The 25,437-nt window shown below is 32.7% G+C and overlaps 1 protein-coding gene across 1 annotated transcript; it reads right to left on the bottom strand.

Annotated features, from left to right (window-relative positions):
* Positions 1–5,214: 5,214 nt before the first annotated feature.
* On the bottom strand, positions 5,215–24,187 carry LOC124355160 (outer dynein arm-docking complex subunit 4-like). The gene is made up of 8 exons (XM_046806153.1): positions 23,276–24,187; positions 19,136–19,416; positions 18,027–18,173; positions 17,311–17,490; positions 13,629–13,837; positions 11,281–11,514; positions 8,644–8,956; positions 5,215–5,635 (listed from the first exon to the last, which is right to left on the bottom strand). Exons 1-8 carry the CDS (start codon positions 23,388–23,390, stop codon positions 5,300–5,302), a joined length of 1,815 nt encoding a protein of 604 aa, XP_046662109.1. The 5' UTR covers positions 23,391–24,187; the 3' UTR covers positions 5,215–5,299.
* Positions 24,188–25,437: the final 1,250 nt, after the last annotated feature.

Raw genomic sequence — 25,437 nt, 5'->3', positions numbered from 1 at the left:
TTAAACTATAGAAAACCTAATTTAAGACTAAATGTTAGACAGTGTAACAATATGCCTTTAATTGAAGCTATAGTGGGTAAAAATGTAAAAACAAACTGCTTATTAGATACTGGTGCTACAAGAGATATAATTAGTAAAGAATTTTATGATAGCCTATTGTTGAATAAAAATGTTTCTAAATTAATGAAGTCAGATGATAGAATGTTTGCTGCAAATAACACTGAAATAAAATGTTTTGGTTACTGTTATGCTAAGATAACAATTTCTAAATTTTGTTGGAAAGTAAAATTTATTGTATTGGATAATTTAAAATGGGACATTGTATTGGGAAACCCATTTATATCTAATAGCAAATTAATTTTAGATCTTGATGGAGATTCATGTTATTTTAAATTCAATTGTAATGAGAAAATAACTATTGTCAGACAACAGCCTTTTGAACATGAAGTAAACAGCATTGATGTAAAAATAGGGTGCACTAGAGCTGAGGCTGAGATACAAAACCTTGTAGGGGATTTTCCAAATGTTTTTACTCCAAAATTAGGAGAGGCTCTAGATTTGGAAGTGAGATTAGTTCTAAATGACCCCACACCTGTAAATATTAGGCCTTATTTTATGAGCCCTCCTACTGTAAATAAGATGAAAACAATAATACAGGATTGGTTGGACCAAGGAATAATTGAACCCAGTACTTCAGCCTACTCCAGTCCAGCCTTTTTAACCAAAAAGGACAGACTTGTAGTCAATTATACCGAATTAAATAAAAAGTTACAGAAAATTGATTTTCCCATTGGTGATTTAAATAATTATTATCAACATCTTAGTGGAGCCAAATATTTTTCAATAATAGATTTAAGAAAAAGTTTTTTGCAATGTCCATTATCACCTGATAGTCAAGATCTTACCTCATTTAGCACTATATTTGGTAAATATAAATTTAAACGAGTACCCTTTGGTTTACATGTTGGTAGTGCTGTATTGTCCGCCTATTTGGATAAAGTCCTAGACAATATAAAATTTAAATATGTGATAAATTTTTGTGATGATATCTTAGTGTACAGTAAAGACCTTGATTCGCATTTAGTACATGTCAGAGAGATTGTAAATAGACTAAGCAAACATGGCTTAACGGCAAACCTAGAGAAAGCAAAGTTTTGTTTTGAGGAAATCTCCTTTTTGGGGAACTTAATAAAAAATAATACAGTAACTATAGATCCCGAGCGAACAAGGAGTATAAGAGAATTTATGCCGCCTAAGAACGCCAAGCAAATTTCACAGTTTTTAGGTATGACTAATTTCTTTTCAAAATTTATAAATAATTATGCCGAATTATGTAATCCTTTAAATCGTTTAAGAAGGAAAAACGCTAAATTTGTTTGGACAAGTGAATGTCAAGATTCGTTTGTAAAGTTAAAAGAAGCTATAATGAATCCTCCTGTACTCCAGTTAGCCGATTTTTCAAAGCAATTTATAGTAATGACAGATGCTAGTGGAATAGCCGCAGGTGGTTGTTTGTTACAGGAAAACGACCAAAATGAATTAATGCCAATAGCCTATTACTCTAGGAAATTTACTGATGCCGAATTAAAATATACTGTTTATGAAAAAGAAGCTTTGAGTGCACTAATTTGCATAGAAAAATGGCACGAATTTTTAGAAGTAAGAACCTTTAAATTAATAACTGATAACCAAGCTTTATCCTATGTCCTCAATCACAAAAGGAAGGTAGGAAGACTTGCCCGGTGGATCGAGAGGATTTTGAATTTGCCATTTGAGGTGGAATTTAAAAGTTCCACCGATAATGCGCTGGCAGACGCCCTTTCACGTATGTTTGAGGGCGAGTCAACAGGAACAGCTGATCCGAGCCCCAGTGACTGCCGGAACGTTCCAGACCAGGATAAAAATAGATTATCGATTTCCTTCTGCCATTCAAACTCCTCCCGAAGGCAAACATGTAAACGAACATCTAATATAAAGCCTAAAATGCAGATAAATAATAAGTGCAATAACAAGGATAATTTGTGGTTGTTAATTAATGATTTGCCATTAGCGTTTAAAGATTTAGAAAAATATCAACTTCAAGATAAAGAAACTCAGCGAATCATTCAATCTGTTAAAAGCAATAGTAACAGTTTATGTTATTTTATAAAAAACAATTTACTGATGTACAAAAGGAATGTAAAAAGTAAGAGTAAGATATTTTTGCCTGTACAGTTAATTGATTTAGTATATGAATTCTTCCACAGTTCTTTAATAGGAGGTCATTTAGGCATTGCTAGAACGCAAAGAAAAATTAATCAGTATTTTTATAGACCTGATTTAGACGAAATTATAAAGGCAAAAGTCAAAGAATGTAATGTTTGTAAAATGAGTAAAGTGTGCCAAAGAAAATATGAAGGCGAATTAGTATCTGTGCCATTTAAGAACAATATGGATTGTTTATTCATAGATCTTTTAGGTCCCTTAGTGAGAACTAGAAACAGCAATGTATATTTACTTGTAGTTGTAGATGCTGCCAGTAAATTTCTATGGCTAATCCCTTTGAGGGAATGTAAGAGTGCTGAAATATGTAATAAATTAGACCGCATAATTTTTAACAACTTTTCTGTACCTAAAATAATAGTGTCAGACAATGCCGCATATTTTACATCACTGTATTTTAAGAAATTCTTATTTAAGAATTTTATTGAACACCGTAGACTAGCGCCTTACAGGGCTAATGGAAATCAATCAGAAAGGCATATTAGAAACATATCTACATTATTACGTAGTTTCTATCACAACTGTCATAGTAATTGGGATAATGACATAGGCTATATACAATTAAGTTTAAACACCGCCCATAATGAAAGCACAGGTTTTGCTGCCTTTGATTTAATGTTTAATCATTCCTGTAATAATGCTTTATCTAATTTATGGAAGCTAAATGATCTAATTGGTGAGAATTTGTCCAAGGAAACTGTTGTAAACAATTTAAAGAGAGCTGTGATGAATGTAAAAAGAAGTATAGCACATAACAGTAATAGACAAAAGTACTCAGAGCAAAATGTAAAACATCCCTTTAAGTTGCATTCCTTAGTATGGATAAGAACCCACTATTTAAGCAATAAGGTAGAAAAGTTTTGTGCAAAATTAGCACCAAAATATGTAGGAATTTATAGAATTTTATATTTTTTAAGCCCTGTAACTTGTATTGTACAACACACTGAAAATGTTTTGAATGTAAAAAAGGTTCATATTGTAGATTTAAAATTAAATTAAGACCTGTTCTGTATAAATAAAAAAAAAAATTTTTTTGTAGCATCCCTAGCTTAAGGAACCACTTGCTGCCAAATTTAAAAGATAAGATAAAATCCAGAAAGTTAATTGTTTGGTGAATTCTTAACGAATGTTTCAATGGAAATAAAATATAGAAAAAGAGTTTGTAGATAAACTTTATATAAAGAAATGAGACAGAGTTGATCCTGTTTGTAATATAGGAAACAAATATGAAAAGTTGTGTCTGTCTTTTGTATGTATGTCAAAATATTGAAGTTTGGATTTTGTAGATATATTTGAAGTGTTAAAATTCATGTAGATGTAAGATGTATAGGATGTTGTATGTAAATATGTATATTAAGAGTGATGAGTATTAATAAGGAATGTGAGACTTAGCTTCTCGTGAGGGGACGTTTCATTCCAAAGTATTCGATCCATATTGGTAACTTGTCCGCAAGTCTCAGGGTATTTAATGGCAAAACACTATACACAAAACACTGGTATGAATGCAAAAAATAAGTATGAATGTGGCGCCTATATAACAAAACACTACACTACACTTGTTCACGATTTAATCGCCTTAAATGTCCTTATTCTTGCAACGACCCGCAAATTCTAAAACGCTGCAACGTGCACTGCATGAAAATAGTTTGCCTAAATTGATTTTCTATTTTTGGTCCCTAAGCGAGCAGTCATAGAACTGCATTGGCATGCGATCTAGCGGATTTCATAGGAAACTTTTGAAACCCCGCGCTATCGTATTGTTATGGTTGAATTTGAATTTATGTAATGAATAAAAGGTTGAATTAAGTTTGTTATTTAGAATATGTTTAAAGTAAAGCGACTAATTAGGTTGCGAAATCAAAACAGGGGGGATATTCTGTACCGTAAATTAGTTAATTAAATTTCATACAATGTAAATTTCGCAACCTAATCAGCCAGTATAATATAATATTATTTTACATCCAATGTTCCGGAACTAAATTATTGGGCGGAGTAACTACCTAATTGGCACGCGTATGAATTTTTTCTTCTAACTCTTTGTAGCAGCCCAACTACGTAACCGATCAGACCTCGCGCGCCTTGTCCGTAAGTAAAATTTATCTTTTCGTATTATTAAATTAGCCCTTTGATGCCAAACGTATAAAATGAATGTAACGTAAAGTAAAGATGTGAATAGTAAAGTAACTTACCCTTGAAGATCTTTTATTTGCTTGATGGAGATAGATAAAAGGTTGTGGCGTCGTCCTTATGGCGACGAGCACGTTGTTATAAATAGTAATTTGTATCATTAAATGGCTAATACCGTCGCGAATTTGTTTTAGGCGAGTTTACGTAGCTGACGTATCTCACGTGTTGTTTGAATAGATGGCTACCATTTCCCAAATTCTACTCCTCTTCTAGAAGTAACCGTTCTTAGACTACAGCTTCAATGTCTCGTGCCAAGACGCCGATACCCGGGTTGTGAGTCTACCTATTGTGAAGGGAAGTGAAATATTATTGTTTTGTAAAGTAAAACGTCGTACGCATAATTCAATAGAACATTGGATATTTTAGGCCCACCTAGAAGATATACTTTTAGTTATTACATTCTAATTGGCAGCAACGTGGCAATACATATTTTTCATTTACCATCTAAAAAGTGGTGCTTGTAAGTTTAGTAAATTAAATTGAACTTATAAGTAAACTTTGCATTTCTAGTATTTATTACTACGACCTCAGAAGTCACCACCCCCATGTGTTATCGTCATACGGTACACAATAATAGATGGAAACAATAGCAAGGGTTGCAAAGAGACTTTCAAAAGAAGAGGGATTAATACAGAAACTGGTACATAAGGTCAGCTCAAAATGGAGAGGTAAGAACATTAATGAAAATTCATGTTAAAAGAACAGAGAGAACTGATTCAACTTAAATTTACAAACTATTATGAACTCAAAATAAAAAGACAGTTATATGGCAATAATAAATGATCTTTCTTTATTAAGAAACAAATTTAATTTATTATTCTAAATTAGCCATCAGTAAGAGAACAAATGTTCAGTCCATAGAAGATGGAATGTTAGCGTCAGTCACCATCCACTTCTGGGTCTGATTCTTATGTGTCATCACTTCATACAGGGTCCGCCGCTTGGCTCGCTTCGTTGCCTTCATAGACCACCGCGACCCGCTCCCCCCTATCCCCTTCATCTGGGTGCTTGGCTGCAGCTGTAGCTTGGCCTGGCGAGGTGCGCTTAATATCTTCTGCATAACCGTGTTTGTCCGTGCCTTCAGCTCAAGTGTAGGCATCAATTTCATTATGTCTTTTTCTCGTTGTGTCGCCGGATCCTCAGATTCGTAGTTCAGGCGTTGGGGTTCCATTGATAATTTTATTGCCTGGAAAAACGAGATAAAGTAGTAAAATACTAAGTAGGAATAGGAATACTAATGGATTTTTATTGTGCGTGTACTTATTTTATAATTTTTAAGTTAGTTTCCTTTTAAAGTTTACTATAAGTGATGTTTTCGGGTACTATTATAAAAATAGTGAATAATTAACAATAAGAACCCTGCAACGATAAAAAAACTGAAATATAGTTCAAGTAAATGTGAATGGGCTTTGGAGACTGATAAGAAGAAGTACAGGTTTATCCTCTTTATTCTTGCAGGTTTGGGCCTGTTCAAACATGATGAACTACCTATGAATCAAGTGTCCCCTGTTTTATGTCCATGGTAGCTACTGGTTGTTGACGTTCTTGATATCGATAAACAAAACCTTTTGTTGTGTACATAAATTACATTTCAAATCACTTTTTTTTATTTTATTACTATAATATTTGTCTATACTTTGAAAAATCTGTAATGCTTGATCTAAATTAAATAGTTTATGCCAATGTTAAATCCTACTCACCCTGGCCAGCTCTTATTACCAACATTGAAAAACAGAATACGCTAGTCAAATATCAAGTTACATTTTTCAAACAAAAGAAATTGCAACATGTAAAGAAAAAAATATATACAAGGATTATGAAATCAACAAACTCCAAAAGAAAAAGAAAATTAAATTCATAAAGGTATCTATACTTTCTGCTCTATATGAAGCCTATATTATTGGAAAATGAAATGTATAAAACAAAAGAAGAAAATAATATCCTTAATCTAAACTGCAGTAGCAAAAAATGAAATAACCATAATGCTCTAGTCCAGGGCTGCCCAACCTACGGCCCGCGGGCCGAATCCGGCCCGCGAGTCAGTTTTATGTGGCCCGCCTTGTTGCCAAAACAACTAAATTTGATTACAAGCATTTGAAATATTAAATAAATACAAATTTTGCGAACCAAGCAGTCCAGCCGATTTCACGTAGAATGAGCTGTATTCATTTGGCGGAGTATGAGTGTTGGAAGAAGTAAAGTAGTTGCAGACAGATTTCACTGACTACCCAACTCAGTTGTTTGGGGTTCCAAATCCCCTGGGATGTTGGCCCGCCTGGCCATAAAGGCTTTACAATGTGGCCCTTGGGTAAAAAAGGTTGGGCACCCCTGCTCTAATCCAAAAAGATTACAATTTTCCAAATAAAAGATTACAATTTGTTTTAGAATAATAGAATTTACAGGGAGTGGTCATGAAATATTGGATTGTAGCAAATATAATCATTAGTGTGCACATAGAAAATTAAATTGTAGTAAATCGTTAAAGAGTAGATGATAAATAGTGATAAAAATTAATTCAAAATTTAAATAATGTTTCAAAATGAGGGCCAAAAGTTTGTTGATTTTATAAATGGGGTACTGGAATTAGTTATTTACTGGAAGGGTTTATATAAGTTGATAAAAAGGGTAAATTAAGTCCTCAGAGTCACTTTCAGCTAAGTAGAATTAAAACTTGGATAAATTCTCAACAGTTTAATTATTGATAACTATAGTATATTGATATACAGTTGTATTATTTTCATATAGAAAATGTATAATATTGGTATCACTGATTAGCAAATAAACCAGCCGTGGCCGACCAACCACCTGTTCCATTCTTCCCTTGCTGCTACTTAAACATATCCCTGGAAGGCCTCGGTATTGAATTATAAAATAACGTGTATTTATTCATCCTGCCAATGTATGTATTTTGTGAGTGGTATTTAAACGTGATTATAACAAAATTACATTTTGGCAATGAGTTACTTAGAACCACGTAATTTAATAACGGTCAACAGTGGAAGGGATGTGGTGAGAAAGACTGTTTGGTGAAGCCAAGATGGCGGGGTACATTGGTTCTATAAACGCGTTTGATGCTGCCAAGGAGACATGGTATTTGTATATTGAGCATTTGGAAATATTTATTGATGCAAACGACATCAAACAGTAAGAGAAAATTTCTATCTTGTTTACGGTTATAGGTCTGAAAACTTATAACTTAATGAAGAACTTGTGTGCACCAGACGAGCTGGCAGAAAAGACATTTGAACAAATGGTGCAAATAGTGATCTCACTATATAATTATTAATTGTACTTATTAATTTGAGGAGTTCTTCAATCTGAATGCTAACCCAAGAGGGATGGTATAATTGTAATTAATATAATAGACTAGATTTTATGTAAGTTAGTTGTAAGAATTTTATCTATTTGTTTGACTCTATTTCTATGCTATATTTTGTATAAATATAGCATATATATATATATATATACATGCTATATATATATATATATATATATATATATATATATATATGGACTTTAGCCAGTCACGCTATCAATGTCCATAAACAAAATCAGATAGAAAATTGCTACACGATCAAAGGCATAAATAAGATCCCTGAAGATTCAAACGAAAGCCCTAATAGATTTAAATTGAAAAAAAGTGAAACTGCACACCAATTGGTGCTTCAGACAAGACATCCAAGGGGTCTTAATTTAAGATAAATTTAGTTTTCGTCAACTTATTCACACACGTCATGCCATGGCCCATCAGCTGCTGATCTACTGTATTTATTTATAATGTTTGTTTTTCTTGTTTGAGTTCTAACCTAATGTTTTTTCACAATTTATGTAAATATTTATACATGTATATTTATCTGAAAAAGTGTACCTAGATACACGAAAATTTATGAATGTTTCAAACCAATATACCGTGGTTTATTTATTAAGAAGAGAATAACCTGTTTCTATAAATAAATAAATATATATATTTATATATATATATAGAATAAAGATATTTTGAATTAAATTGAATAGTAATATGTTGTAGTGTTGTGTATACAATGTGAATGTTGTGTTTATCTAATGTATATTTTGTAGTAATATGTTATAAAATATGTTGAAGTAATCAATATGTGTAAGTAATTGTTGAAACTTGATATATACAATTTATATGTAACTAACCATTACCAAATCATAATGTATTGTATATCTTACCCTTTGTACGAACGAAGCACAATCGTCCCGCTCTAGTTTGCGGGCTACGATCATGACCTCAGTCAAGGTCATCTTGGCATCCTCCACGCTACCCTCAAGCAGAACTGATACTGCTATCAGAAATCCTAAGTTGAAACTCCACAGGAGGTTTCTGGACTCCTGTGCAATCTTGTAGACACCAGACACCATCTTGTACGCCTTCTCAGTGGCTCCTTCCTCGAACAGACAACGGGTTAACTCATGACACAGATACATTCGCTCCACCCTGTGTATAGAAACTGCCAGTCGGGATTCTAGGTCTTTCTTCATCTCTCTAAAAACATTTTGAAAGAATCCATACAATTGATTTGATAAAGTTGCTATGATTGAAACAACACACACACAAAATCATAACTAACAGTAGACAACAAATTAATTTCTTAATTTTTATTTTTTTAATATAATGATAAAAACCAAGAATTTTCAAAACATAATTTTAGTTTATTACAGGTCCATCAAAGTCATACTGTCCTATATCCCATTCCCATGAAATACGACTTCTGTACTGATCAGGGAAGATGGAAATCACCCTTCTCTTGAGATTTGCAAAATTAAGTTAATTGCTAAAAACGCTCCCTACTCAGAATATTTCAATTTTTTTCTGAGGTTTGTATTGGTGAATACTGCCTCGAATATCATTCCTTATATCAGCTTGAATACTGGCTTATTTCAAAATAAACACAAATTTGCAGAATTTTTCACATGAAAGAATATAAAAATTATTTGCTTCTTAAAAATATAAATTTCTTTATCATTCTTATAATATATAGGAAAAATCCTGCATCCTAAACTCATTTATAAAATTGATTAATTTCTGATTTTCTGATTATTGAACCAATTTCTCTGATTATATTGCAGCATACAGTGTCCCGGTGGACAAGTTCACATGACAAGTGTATCATCCTTTACTTTTTTCAAGGTATTTCAATATTTTGCAATATAGTTTATATTATAAGAGTTCCATACATTTAAAATTCTTGATTTTATTGCCACACCTTAATATATTAGGATTTTAACAAATCAAATCCAATTACTTTAAGTGAAAAATTACTTTAAAAATAAGATATTCAATTGTTGTTAAATATCTGTGTATTTGAACTTTTAATATCAAATTTCTTCCTGCAATAAAATTTAACATCTTTCTATTAAACTTACAGAACTTCATAAACGTTGTAGTTATTGATGACAACAAATTTGCAATATAATTTTTATTTCTGAGACATTGCCTATTGAAACCAAAGGTTCATCATTAGGCGGCTCCACAAACAAAAATTGTGCAGTCACCTATTGATAGGCTTGCCAGACGTCCCGGTTTGACCGGGACAGTCCCGGTTTTGAATTACGATCCCGGTGTCCCGGCCGGTACACTACGCGTCCCGGATTAATTGAAATTTGATCCTATCCTAGGCTCTTGTACATAAGATCGCATTCATATTAAACAAGACTTTGATGGATTTTATGACAGATGCATCGCATATTTGAACCTTTGGGAGAATAGCTTTGGACACGCTGAGAAATTTTTCTGGGTAAATCTGGCCACACAAAATGTTCTTTCATGGGAAAATGTTGAACGTTCTGCTGAACTTATCAATGGAAGTCTTCCTAATCATGGCGATCTAAAAGCATACCAAAATAAAAAGCAAGAAAGAAGTGCTGAAAATGACGAAAAATACAAGCAAAATGTAAAATCTTAATCTTAAACTTATTTTAATGTGTGTTTGTCTTTTGCCATGTTAACGAGAATAAAATTTATTCATTTTCATTTATAAATTATAATATAATGTCTAATTTACTTGTTACTAATTTACCTGCATATACCTATATTTTTCCAGACCCCAGGCTCTTCTGATGGGCGGACCCCCCAGCCCCCCCTTTTTTGTCCCGGTTGAGCCTTCAGAAAATCTGGCAAGCCTACCTATTGATATAAAATTTGGTTTCAAAAAACCTTGTCCCATAAATAAATATTATATTGCAAACGTGTTGTTACTAATAACTATTGTTTGTTTAACATTATTTCTAATTGTTCCATGAATCTTCAAAATTTCCTTCATGTGTATGAATAAAAATCACCAGATGATAATATTTTTAGATAACTTGGCCACTTGTCACAAAATCCTGGCTGTTCTTACTGCCACAGTAAACATAATGCATAACAGTGCACAATAGTTTTTGCTATGTTACTTAGGGAATAACAATACCCTAAGTAACATAGCTTGCTAAGTAGTAGTTTGCTTTATTGTTTAAACTATTGATGGAAGGTGCAAGAATTAGGAGAGACATCAATTTATTAATTCCGTCAAGGAGGAAATTATAAATTTAGATCTTTGTGACTACTAACAATCAACCCCTTATCCAAGTAGTGTGATTAATTAAGATAGAGAAAGAACCACTGGAACAAAGTTTTATTCAATACGAACTGAACAAACAAATTACAAGTGACACAAAAGAAGGAATCATCTCAAATGTTCCATCACTGATTACCAACAACAACATTAGTGAAGTATTCATTAGGCAACAGTTATGGTAATGGACAGAATGATAAAAACCACAACTTAGTTACTACTCTACTAATACAACATATTAACGAGTGAAACTAACTTGACGTTCCATATCCGTGGGAGGTACGTGGTGTACACCCTGTCGATGAAGCGAGGGTCATCAATGCGAGAACGCAGGATAAATTCTATCCGCTGCTCGTTGTCAACTTCTGACCAAGACGGTATGAAACACTTGGTGTCCATAAAGAGACGTCCGATCACATCGTACAGTCTGTCCAACACTTGCTCCCTGGCTCGGTCTGAGAGAAGGCTGCTCGGCTGGCACTCCACAAACCTGTCAGGATAACACCAATCAGTGTAGGATAATTCGACAAGGGGTATTTTCCGCAAGCATAACATGTGCAAAATATACACCTTCTTAAAAAGGGAATATTTCACTTTGTGTTTTAATGGTTTGCTTTATTTCAGCAACTGTATCAACTTTATTTAAAATCAATGCCAAATAAAAGAATTATTAAGTACACTCATGAGGAATGCTTGGCATAGTTTCTTTTCTAAAAATGGGTGTTTGCAATTGGTTTCAAGCCTTATTTAATCAAGACACTCAAAATAATGTAATATTCAATACTAAGTATACATAGGCTGAAACTCAGACTGTTCCTTTAAAAAGTAAAATGAGGTACACATTACTTTTCTGAATAAAGATATTTAAAATTTTGAACCAGCCACTACTTATACTGAAATGAGATAGCCTATACTTTCATGACATGAGATACCACCAGGGTTGCACAGTTCATTTTCTTTCATAAATATTTATCAACGGGAGTTTATGTTTTAAATTTTTAGTTTCCCCAACAAGGGAAGGGTTTTGGAAACAGGAGCAAAATAGTGGTAGGAGCCAAAAGGTGAAGTTTCATGCCCAATAAGTGTATACTGAGTTTTAATAGTCTGGGTGTAGCTTTTAAGAAGTTAATATGGGGTAACCATATTTTAAGTTGTATTAGGATTTGGTCAATTTGTGCTTTTACCAGAATACCATCTCTATTTTAAGTATTTATTAACTTAAAACTTAGGTTTAAAAAAAGAGGATGGTAACATTGTGATATTAAAAAGTCCTCTTTATTTTTAAATTTGAAATACATGAAGCATTAAATCTAGTGTAGCTTCATAGAATGAAAATAGATACATAGCAATACACACAGTCTAAAAGTAGTTGACACTTTAACTTAAACAACACTTTGATTTAGTTAAAGTTCCAAATTCAATTGCTAATATTTAAAAAAGTACTGAATATGCACTCCCACCTGAGATAAGTTCCTCAAAGACTGCAGGTTATTTTAGAAGCGCATACAACAAATATTGTCCTCAAAAGTGGTAAACTCTAATTGGTACATACAAATTTAAAAGTATGTACCAATCCATGGGAACTTCTGACTGTTTATTGCAAAACAATCAATGTTATTTTCAACTCAAATGAAAAGTATATTTCTTTTTCTAAATGAATCAAAACTGACAGAAAGAAGACTGCAAGCGGAATATTTAAGGAAGTGAAATTATGAGAATTTCAAATTAAACGTCAATAATTTTATGTACTGCTGTTAGTAATACCTAACAGATTAATGGCCACAAATTTACAAGTTTGTATCATTTTCTACTACCTCTGGAACTGAATCCAATTAGTGTAATAAGTGATTATCTTGACCATGTTTTTGATTCATGTAACTTAAAATGTATTCATGTAAACTTGTACATTGGCCACTTTAATCTTCAAACAAGAAAACAAACTGTCAAGTTTCATCAGAGTTAAAAGGTTATTATTAAAACACACTACATAAATATTTTTACTGAAAAATTTTTACAATGGGCTAATAAAAGCAATCAAGCATTGGACAAGGTTTACATGTTAAGTAACCAACAAAAATTCCAACTACAATATTTTTGGATAAAAAAGTATATATATATATATCCAAGTTTTAACGGTATATGTATCCACAAACTAACTAGTAGAGCTACATTAACGAATGGGAGTTACATTTTTATTTAGCTTGTTTACTAATCGGATCACAAGTTATGAATTTTCAAAGATGAAGTTTGAGAAATTCCAAAAAGCGATACTTTTTTATATTTTTACCAACATAGAAATTTGCAATTATAGTTTGTAAATAATTTGCTTTATATGTTTGAACACAGAAATAAACAAGCTGTATTCCAATATACCTTGTGATATTGTAGCTTTACTTGTTAGTTTGTGGTCAATGTTTAAATTTGGTTATCTATGCTTTTTCATCATAGAGTTAGATAAGTCAGAGCGAACAAGTTAATATAAGAAATAAAGGAACAATATTTTTTGTAATAATTTTGTATCGGGTTTTAAACGACGAATAAATTAATTAACATACATTTATTAACACTAAAAGTCTAACTTATTCATTAAAGTCAAACATCTACCTCCTAAGTCTATCGCACACGTTAAGACATGCTTCTATCTTCCAATCACGCTCCAGTGCATTGGCATCACCTAGTAGTTTTTCAATCACATTCATTACACCTCCTCTCCAGCTGTTATCTACATTGCGCTTTTTAATTTTGTACTTCTCGGAGAACTTTGGTTCGTGGTGTTTCAACATGTACATGGGTCGCTGGGTCATCAATGTTTCCTGAAACAGGCGTGTTGAGATTTGTATAGATATTAAATATAAATAATTTACATACTTATTGTTGTCCATGATTTTGTATTTGATTTGATAACACTAGACTTCCCTAGTCAGTTAACATTAATTTTAATAACACTACGTTTTTTTATTTTGATATTTACATAATTTTTAGGTTTATCCTTATATGTATTTTTGATTATTATGAACATTACTTTGAAAGGAGTTGTGGACACAACTAGATAAATTTGGCATCCCGAGAAAATTAATAAACTTAGTTAAGATGAGTGTCACAGAGTCAAGAGGCTCAGTAAGAATTAATGGTCGGGACTGTGTACCTTTTGGGATAAACTCAGGAGTCAGGCAAGGAGATGGTCTTTCTCCAATCTTATTTAATATTGCCATAGAAGAAGCACTTCAGAGTGTAGCAGAGAGGGAGTTAGGGGTGGAAGTTGGAGCTAAACTAAACATCCTAGCTTTTGCAGATGATGTTGTCATATTTGCAGAAAATGTAGATGATTTGAGGTCACTAACTAGACTATTTATGAGTGAGGCAGAGAAAGTGGGGTTGAAGACGAATGATGCAAAAACTAAATATATGCACTTTAGAAGGAATCAAAATCAAAGAGGAGGACCCCTACAAATTGATGGGCATGTTTTCGAACAAGTGGAGAACTTTAAGTACCTTGGGGTCACAATATCAAATAAAAACACAGATGAACCAGAGATACAAAATAGGATCAACTCAGCAAATAGATGTGTATATGCATGCAATAGGATACTTTCAACCAAATCTCTCTCTCACAAAACTAAAACCAGAATATACAAAACAATTATATGTCCAGTGCTTTTGTACGGATCCGAAACGTGGAGGCTAAATAAGAAGGATGAGAAAAAGCTTCTAGTTTTCGAGAATAGAATTCTACGTAAAATTTATGGGCCATCATATGAACAAGGGGTATGGAGAAGAATTAAATAATACATAATAAAGAAATCAGGGAGCTCTACAATAGTACGGATGTAATAGGAGAAATAAAGTGCAGAAGACTCCGTTGGGCAGGCCATGTTTTGAGAAGAGAAGAGGAATGCAAACTGAAGAGGGTAATGTATGGTAACCCAGAAGGAAGACGGCCCCGGGGGAGACCAAAAGTGAGATGGTGGAACCAGGTGAAGGCTGATATGGAGAAGATGGGCGCTTCAGAGGAAGATGCAGAGGACCGTTCAAGATGGAGGAGCTTTGTTGGTGCGGCTAAATATCACCTCCGATATAAATGGCCCTGGGAGTAAGTAAGTAAGTAAGTGAACATTACTAAGCAGTTAAAATATAGTAATGGTATCATTTTAAGACTTACATTTATATGATACTAGCGGGCCCGGCGCGCTTTGCTGCGCATTTCAATAATTTTTTGCAAAAGTTGCCCGCGGCTTCGCACGCAATTTCCCGTTGAAAACAGTACACTATATTCACTTATTCTTTTTCTATCACATTCTAAACATTGCTGAGATAATTGATAGTCGTTCCATCGTGAGACTCTTGGGCGTATTATGAAGGTATGTACCATATTCCTGCCTCTATCTAGCTGTTACCCACGGCTTCGCACGCAAATCTTAAGAACCGAAGTCCTTATATTACTTAGTAAATTTTTTTTTTTTACTATAATAAATTTTAGATTAAATTAGTTATATCTCCGATGCCACGATTGAGCTTGCTTTGTTGTCTCGATCGAGAGAATATGTACACACGGAGTTTTGAGAACCATACTTCTGTCAAAAAAAACAACTAAGGTTGATTTTATAACATTCTTTATATTTGTAGCCAACGTAAGATAGTAATTATGATATCTGCATTACTCTTCTGATCAAGCATGAGCATGGTTTATATTAAATAAATATTGCAGTTAAAGGTGAATTTTTACGTCAAATTTGAATTGTATTATCTGGATAGTAAAGTCTATGTTTAACAGTGATTGCAAAAACAGTTTAAACAAAATTTGTCGTTTCTCTTAAGCTTACTCTATGCTTTAAAACTATAAGTGTAATATATGTTTACAAAGAACAGCTGATTAAAAATTTGAAAAGACGTTAACATATGTTTGCTGCAATGCATTTCTTATGGGTATTTCTGTAACCAGTGGGGCGGAATCCTGAATCGGGAAAGGGATGGGCATAGCTTATAAACCTTCTCCGTGGAAAAATACATATACGTACAAATTTTCATCATGATCGGTCCAATAGTTCACGATTCCATAAAGGACAAACATACAAACATTCATTTTTATATATATAGATTTGATATCGTAATCATTTCTCTACTATATTAATAATGGGTTAAAATTAACTGCCACTAGTTCCAAATAATATCTCAATAAGTTGTAAAACCAATACGTCAAATTTACAGAAACATATGTACGTTTCTGAGATGTAAGTTATACTATATAATTACTTAGCTCTCCTAAGTTTGTTGGCTTTGATTTCATTATATTTTTCTTTAAGTATCCAATAGACAAATACAATTAAGGTCAGATTTGCAGAAAGAGGACACGACTTTTGATCACGACCATATTACATATCCAATGCAGTTTTATTAAGGGTTAATGTTCGAATTATTAAAAAAACCAGTTAAGTTAAAGGAATATAACAATTTTGACATTATTACAACATATCTGTTGTCAATACAAATTTAATCAAAGGAATGTTGAGATTTAATATTATAATGATATTAAAGAACTGTAAATAGAAATTTTCTGTAAAGTTTCCTCCAAGAAAAGTTATTGTTCTAGGATGTGCGAGCCTAAAGCCTAGACATTTACTTTGCTTTTAATTTAATAGTACCGATCATGAGTTTGATGTTTTTTTCCTGTAATATACTGTGTTTATAAATTAAATTGACTGAACGTTCATCTGTGAATAGAATTACTGGTTTTATTATTGAACTATCATCGACTTATTCACCCAGGCCTCTCCAAATTCTGTTCTCCTTAATCAATCTCCACAATGTAAATCTATAAATACATTCTAGATTGTAAATCCGTTATAGATGGACTGTAGATAGATGGATATTGTAACGCTCGCCTTGTATTGTTCTGCTGTTTTTTTTTATGTATTCAGCTCTGAATACAAATTTCTTGGTGGCTCTTGGATTATTGTCAAACAGCAGCACAAACTAATTTTGTTACATTCTTCAGGAAACAATTTTTGTTTGAGAATAAAACAACACAACCAGTTGTTCCGGTTTATCAAGTTATATTTGATATTACTATTAGGTTTTCAATGGAACGAGTGTCAATTTAATTTAAGTAAACTCGTTCAATATCTTGATGCAGTGTCTAGTTGAGAGCCAATTTCAGATTTTGCTAAAGGGTTTATTTTCCAATATCAATATTTACCACCTCCTACAGCCAGAGGGAGTTTGAAACCTCCTATGGCCAGTTCTACCTCCTACAGATTTATAAGCTAAATATAACTGAAATAGTACTCACCTGCTGTCTGTTGATTACTTCAATCATATGAGTCAATAAGTCCTCGAGCTGCTGATTATGTTCCTTGTTACCCGATTTAAGATCAGATTGTTCCAGGAAATCCATGAGGAACTTCTTGTCCGCTGCAAGTCTACCAAGATATTTCTGCGCTAAAAACTGATCCATTCGCTTCTTCTCATACTGCAATCATCATAACAGTATTTTGTGTGATCAAATATTTAGGAAAGATATTCGGGTTAAATTGAAATGAAAACTTAATGTAAAATATACCAATTATTTCGTCAACATTACTTGGAGGAGTTAGATTTCTTGAATTATAAAGCAGGATAAACTTACAAGTCAGACTTTGAACAAATCATAACAAAAATAAATACCAAAAATTGATTTTGAATGTGCAGTGTACTCGTTATTACAGATCTATTTTGATAAATACTTGACGATTTTAACTTCTAGAGGAACACAAATAATGTAAATATTAACTTTTTGGACATAATGAGATGTTGGAATCTGGCTTCAATAGAATAATGTTTCAGAACAAATCCAAATCTCATCATAGTCTTAAATACTATATGGTAACATTTTCTTAGACAGCAATTGATGTCAAGAAAATTACAATTCTAAAAATAACCGTTTTCAATAGTTTTAATATTTTCTCTTTTATACATAAGTATGTTCTATTTGTTAGTACATAAATTTGAAAAGAAGAAACTTAATACCTTCTCCTTGGCCACCGCCAAGTCATCAAGATTGCTTTGATGATGTTTGGGCTTGACGTGCATGTCCACAATGGTGCGCCCTAATCTATCCTGATCCATGCAGGGCCCTGCGTTGCGCCCTATACAGTCCTCTATTGTCTCTTTACCCTGACAAAGAAATCAGCAGGTGAAATTTTGTAACAAGAAAGATCAAATGTACAAGTAATTCTTATATGAAAGAAAGAAAGAAATGTATTTCTTAAGGAAAGTACAAATGATTTTTTTCTTGTTTGACAGTCAAACCAAAAATAATCTTGAAAATATTCTTTTCAAATCTAAACAAAGTACAAAAACAAAGATGTTGAAAACAATATATAACAAAGCAGTGCTCAGTCTGACCTTAAGACAAAACACACATAATAATATTTAAAATATAACATATTATGTTGTAACAAAATATAAACAATAATATCATTTATACTATTAACATAAACTTTAACTTTCTTTAAGAAAAATAAAGGGCCTCCAAAGCAGAGTTTGTAATGATACATCTGCATTTTTATACTTAAGGGCACTGTACATTTGCAGGATAAAAAAGGAATATTAATACACACATACATTTAAGATAATAGAAATTAAGTAAGGATGTATGCGAAAAAATAAAATAAAATAATTTATGTAATAGTTATCTATTTCAATTGAAACTCATTCCAATAGCCTCAGTAAATTGCAAACAGGTGGTTTTTTGTATACATAATAAATATATTATAAAAGTTTGGATCAAAAAGAGTGTAGTAATATTTTTAAAGAAAAGGTGAAATTTGATCTGGTCCAAAATCATTGTTCAATATTTTATCTTCAAGTTTTATTGAGCTGATAGTTGTTTTTAAATAATTGTAAAAATATTTTTACTGTTTCAAAATGTTCGTATTCACGTGACGTGTCAGGTGACGATCACATCTTTGATGTTGAAAGGCCTTGTGCAATAAATTTAAAATTATTGGACAATAATTGTGTATTTTATTTTATAGCAATAAATGTGTTAGTGTTCTTTTAAATTGGTAATGTTTGGATTGTAAAATGTCTTAAAACTAAAACAATTGAATAAAAATATATTAATATTGTGTTACCACAAGAATCCCTTTGTAAAAGTAGTCAGGCTTCTTGCGTCTGCGTAGCCCACAGTAATTCTGGACTAGAGAATCCTCAAAGTCGTCTTTTTCATACAAGGTAAAAGCGTCATTTTCAAGTCCTCGGATCTCGTCCGGGTGTTTCTCCACGATGTCCAGCGCGTCTTTTCGTGCCGCCGCGTGGTCTACCAGCTTACTGTAGGCCTTGCTGCGTGCAATGATCAAAGGTACCTCGAAGCCTGGCTCCGCATTTTCAATGGCGGTTGAGAACAATGCCGCAGCTGGAAAATACCTCTACTTCAGTCTCATTTAATACCGTGATTCGTATGATTTTTATCAAGACCCTTGACTAAAACCTAGATAATGATAAGGCAGCAACCCATTTGAAATCTGTAAGCTGATTTTTGGGCGACGAGTTTCACCTATTGTTAGTTTTTTCTCAAACAAGTCGGGTACCATTGCGTAAGCATTTATACTTTGACTTTAGTATATTTTTGGATATTTCAAAAAAGTTCCTTCTCTAGAATCATTGTTAGCGTCTCTAAGAGTAAATGTGACCGGTATTGTCGGATTAATAGCGAGAATTAAAAATACCTCTTTTGTCCGATTAGCCAGGCATTACTTTTTAAGTACGGTTTTGTTTTTAACTATCCCTACTTGGCTATTTAAACTAAACTTAGCTTTTGACAAATAAGTATAGTATTAATTCAAGACAAAATGAGTTCCACGTATCTTTCCCGCACATGTTTCAGTTTCGTATCAATAGTCATGTGCACACTGTTATTGAATCTGGATGACATCGTATAGGATGCCAATCATTAGTAATTTCCATGTGCGGTTATCAGTTTCCACATGTGATTATTTAAGGTCCTATTAAATCGATCTACTATACTGGCCTTTAGATCAGAAAAACTAAAGTCGTGATAAATTTTGACTTGTATAATTCTTTACCTTGATCAGTTTGTAAGTATTTCATTTTATTATTGGACAGTATGTGTTCTAACATGAAGCCCCCCACAACTCCGGTCTTGTTCTTAATCGGAATCTCAAAAACAAACCATTTGAAACTATTTATAAATGTCATAATATACCTGTAACTATTGTTTAAGTTTGCATACGGTTACATTTCCCCCAAATTCGCTTGGTACAAACCATTAAGAAACACCCTTGAATGTGATTCTACGTCTAGTATAATTTCACTTGGCTAGTGTGGGTAACTCTTGCGCTATGGCTTCATGTTGCCAATTCTAAAAGCGACAAGGATTAATTATATTTATAACGGTATAAGTGGTGTATTTCAGAAACATCCACATCGTACACGTGAATGCCTGATGGCCAAGTTCTCAGGTTCTTGTCCAGAGGTAGGTCTCAACAATTTCATAGAGGTATCATAATGTTTCGCATCTACAGTTATGACCTCAGCGGTTATGGTATACGCACGCAAAATGTCAAATCCAATCTGTGTACGTGGTACTATATGGATAGAAAACAGTTTTGCGGTAATTACTGTATCCAACGACCTTCACACGGTTACCCTTTCAGAGGAGATGCAACGAAGGGGCACACACAGCTCTAGCTTACCTCCGATAATTTTCATCATGATCACATCCAGCGAACGCTAGTACAAACGTGACTTGTGGATCAGCTTCCTAAGGAAAGTCAAGAAAAGAGAGGTTCCATGGAACTGCTGATTACCACGAGAACATACTAAATTCTACAGTTGGGGAACCGTAATAATTTTGTCCAAATTCAGGCCATTTCCGGATATATTCAGCAGGGTCATCCCAGTGAATAATAATAACGGTAGCATCAACTTTGCACAGGTATACCTGCAAATTTAGGAGAACATTGCTCAATGTGTGGTGCTCATCTAGAGAACAGTTAGTACGGTCACTGATGGAAATGCACAAGTGAGCAAAGTGTGACGTCATGTGGAGTAAACGTGCCAAAAGACCCCACCACGCGTGACGTCACAAAATGGTCTTCAAAGGGGCGGGGCTTGGACTTCTCTGATTGGATGTGTCCAAGGTATCCCACTTCTACTCCACGCAATTAATGAGAGTTAATGATTTATAAATTGATTAAAACGAAAGGTTAATGAAGTCATCACATTGATTAGAACGACATTGCCGCTGTTTTAGAATACATCCACAAGCTGTTTATCAAAACTCCATATGAAATACATTGTAATAGGGTTCACGGCTTTTATGAATGTTATACTTTAGCTTGATATGATTTGATATCCAAAAATGATCTACTTACGTCAATGACTGATACTACACACTAGTAATACACATTTTGATAGCTACGAAATGATTACCTTTCCCATCGAATTTTTCCTTAAGAACCTACAAAATACGCAAATAGAGCGGGCTCCTCTTGCACCCATGGATTATATTTATGCTTTGAATGGAGTTGTAACCATTACTGTTCACATTCTAATTTTAGAATAATTAAACAGACTCGTGTACTTTTTTGTTTGTTTTCTTGGGCAATAAACAAAATACTACAGGGATATAGTTGTCATTATCTACGCCATTTGAATAATTTATAACAGTATTTTGGTGCCTAAGTAAAAATAAAGTACATAGTAGTCTATAAACCTAAAAACAATTTAGGGCAGTTATTAAATGCAAGACCAAAACTGCAAGACAACCTCAAGATTTTAGGAGTATACAAAATCAAATGTGGTAGATATCAAAAGTTCTACACCGGTCAAACATGACACAGCTTCAAAACACAATATAGAATATCTTCCAAGAAAAACTTGAAAGCTTTTCTGAACATCTAATTAACGAAAACAACGAATACAAGAATATAAAAGAAGACATAAAAATAATTAAACACGCATCCAAAAGCATACAACTCAACACAGAACTGACAAATATCCTGAATGATCAAAAGAATTTCAATATTATATTTGAAAACACCTTAATGGAATTTAACAACCCTCCCAAGTTCTACATTCCCACCCCTAAATAGCTACATAACAATAAACGGGTGTTAACATGAAAGCTCCACTTCACGTCCAAACCCTAACCGCAGCGACTGCCATTCAGTTCTAGGTTAGAACAGTTGACCAATCATAAAACAGAACATAGGCTTTATTTAATTTACTCGTATTATAAAGAATTTAGATGTTTCGTGTGTACCTTTTATATATGTGACCAGTAGTTTGTACATTTCAAATCAACCAATGACCAAAAACAGATAATGATATATAAAGTAATAAAATGTCTTCTTATTTGCCACGCCATGACTAAAAATGATTTAATTTAAATAGAAACCGATATCACAATAGTAAGGCGAGGATTGTAAAGGTGAACACTCAGTATTTTCTACTAACATAAATATAGTTTCACAACTAGACCCATATTATAGTACAAGACAAAATACAACTGACTGTTTAAAATGAAAAAAATTGAAATTCTATTAGTTAAACGTCTTAATTTACAAATATACCTGTTTGATCCAATCAGAACAACTTGTTCAAGAGTAAAAATTGTTAATTAGAGGTATGTTTAGTATTTATTATAAACACACAATTAGCAACACAAGCAATAATAATTCAGATATGTTTCACACAATCATGTATAATGTATATTTTATATAAAGTTCTGAGAATCGTTTCTTTCAGTTTCGTTATGACGTAACATTTTAAAACATAAATTACATGAATATTATTAACCTTATTAATATTTTTGTACATTGTAAGCTTATATGTACTTGGTTGAAATTGTAAGGTTTTAGAATTAAAGAAGTCCGTTTTTGTACTTTCAAAGAATTTTATTGCAAAAGCTCTTTCACGTGTTAGGGTATTATTATTTAACTGAATAAACTAAATTAATTAATCATTTAAATATTTACTAAAAATTAAAAATGTGTTCTAGTTCAATATAGAATATATATTTTTAAAGGTGATATTACATTTGTTATAGTTAATTAATGTGTGGTTTAAGAAAACGAGTTTCTCTCTTTGATAAAGTTAAGATGATAATCTAAAAGTGTTGTTTTATTGTTTGTTTTTTTACTGGCCGAATAACATACTTTAAAACGAATACAATGTAATACCGGTACAATACAATCTTGAAACAATAACATGTGGGCCCTCAGAGCATAAACAAAAACTGAAAAACATACCTTCACCATAGTTCCTTCTTCGACTCTTCATGTAACCCATACCTCTGCTAGTGTTAAACCTATAATACATTTCATCCTTTTTCTTTTTCTTTTCCGCTGCTGCTATTGCCGTCATTCTGTTTTACCTTTTTATTCCCTTAGAGATACAAAACCTTTACCAATGTAATTTGAAGATGGGCACAATACAAATAAATGGTGTGCTGTATTTAATAAACCACTCAAAAAGAGTGTTATGTATCGAATATTTTAAATTTGTACACCTTAATAATTTATAATACTTCTGGTAATACTTTAAACTTAACAATTATTGACACAATACTTTGTATAATTGTAGATTAATAGAGTAAATATAACATTTTGACATTTCCAGTTAAAACATATGTTTTATTTTACTATTAACAATATTATCAATCCATGTGGGTAAGTAAGATTAGTACATTCAGAGATTAAAGCAAGAAATGTAGACCTCAGATAAGAAACAAATTTTTGTGATATTCCAATCCAACTGGATAATTATCTCCATTCACATCTCAAAAAATTACAAATATTTCACAAGACTTGAATAAACAATTAAATTAACTAAACACGATTTGCCTTTGGCGGAAATTAATTTTATAATCAAAAGAATTATGTGCTAAAAACTATGTTCTCTTACTAATAATAAGGAAAATATTGAGACTAACACAGATATGAAAGCTGTAAGAGCCTAAATAAGACGTAAAATACAAACTTAAATCTTACAAAAAGTGAATTGAGAGCCTGTAAACTAAAACAGTTAAATAACATAAAAATAATGCTTTTTGCTCTTTCTCAATTTTAGGACATATGTTTGTACAACTATGACGTAAATAAAATGGTTATAGAATTGAAGAGTGTGATTAGGCACTGCATAGTGTTAATGGAATTATATCTCGGTTTTTAAAGATTATAGAATTTGGAGTGGAATTGCTATAATCCACTATCAGTCTCAGCTCAGCTGTCTTACAGTTCAGTGGTCTTTCTTGTTTTAACCTCAAAGTTTAAGTCATGTCTCTTTGCTCATCTTGTGGAGATGAATTACCACCCGATAATGACTATGTTAAATGTGCTGTTAGTAGTTGTAAGTTACATTACAATTGTGCGGGAGCGGGAGAGTTTCTGAAAAATCTAGTGGCACAGATGGGTAATGTTCCGCCGTTGGATCTGTTGTGGAGTTTTAAGTGTTAGGAATTTTGAAGAAGGATTCTGGGAGCATTTCAAGTGGTACTTTTACAACTGATTTGAAAAAACATTCAAATGTAAGTAAACAAAATATGTCCAGAGAACTTTTTCAGTATCTAAAAAAAATTGAAAACATTGTCAGCAGTAATTGAAAAGCATTTGAAACATTGGTGATAAATTTAATGAATTTGAAATATCTGTTGACTTTTGTTCTAAAAAAATTGATGACTTTGTGGAAAAATTAGAGTTTGTTGAAAATCGGATGAATGAAATTGAAAAACAAAACAACGACTTAGTAGCTAAAAAAAAAAAGTTGGAAAAAGAAGTCGAACAAAATAAAAATTCAGTTTGAGGAAGTTACAGCAGTATGGGCGGAAACAGCAACATCCAGATAGAGTGCCTGAGTTACAAGGTGAAAAAATGTTTTGAACTGGTAAAAAAAAATTGCTAACGAAGAAACTATAATTTGATCATGACATCCAGGCCGCACACAGACTGCCATCAAAAAATACACAAAAGCCTCGCCCTATTGTTGTTCAATTTAGTAACCGCCAGAAACGGGACTGTGTTCTAAAGAAAGCAAAACAGTGCAAGTTAAAAAGTACAGTATTTGTGAGGGATGCACCAGAAACTATGGTGTATGTTAATGAACATCTAACTCCATACTTCAAAAAACTTTTCTATGAATCAAGATTGTAAAAGCTGAAAAAAAATATCAGTACCTATGGATATCAAACTCAAAAACTATTCATGAGAAAGGACAGAGACTCGAAATGCAGTAAAAATAGCCAGCATACAGGATTTGGAAAAATATTGAGAAAACGGTAATTTGAGTAAATTGTCAACAGATGGACAGACAATCAAGTTTTGGACAGAGCATTCTGGAAACTGGATTCTCGTGTTTGGTGCTCGTGTGGATTGACCAAAGGACAGATTCTTCAAACATGTTCTTGTGTTGGTTA

The sequence above is a fragment of the Homalodisca vitripennis genome, chromosome 2 (assembly GCF_021130785.1).
Source record: "Homalodisca vitripennis isolate AUS2020 chromosome 2, UT_GWSS_2.1, whole genome shotgun sequence".
NCBI classification, from domain to species: domain Eukaryota; kingdom Metazoa; phylum Arthropoda; class Insecta; order Hemiptera; family Cicadellidae; genus Homalodisca; species Homalodisca vitripennis.
This window is presented reverse-complemented; position numbering and strand designations above follow the sequence as displayed.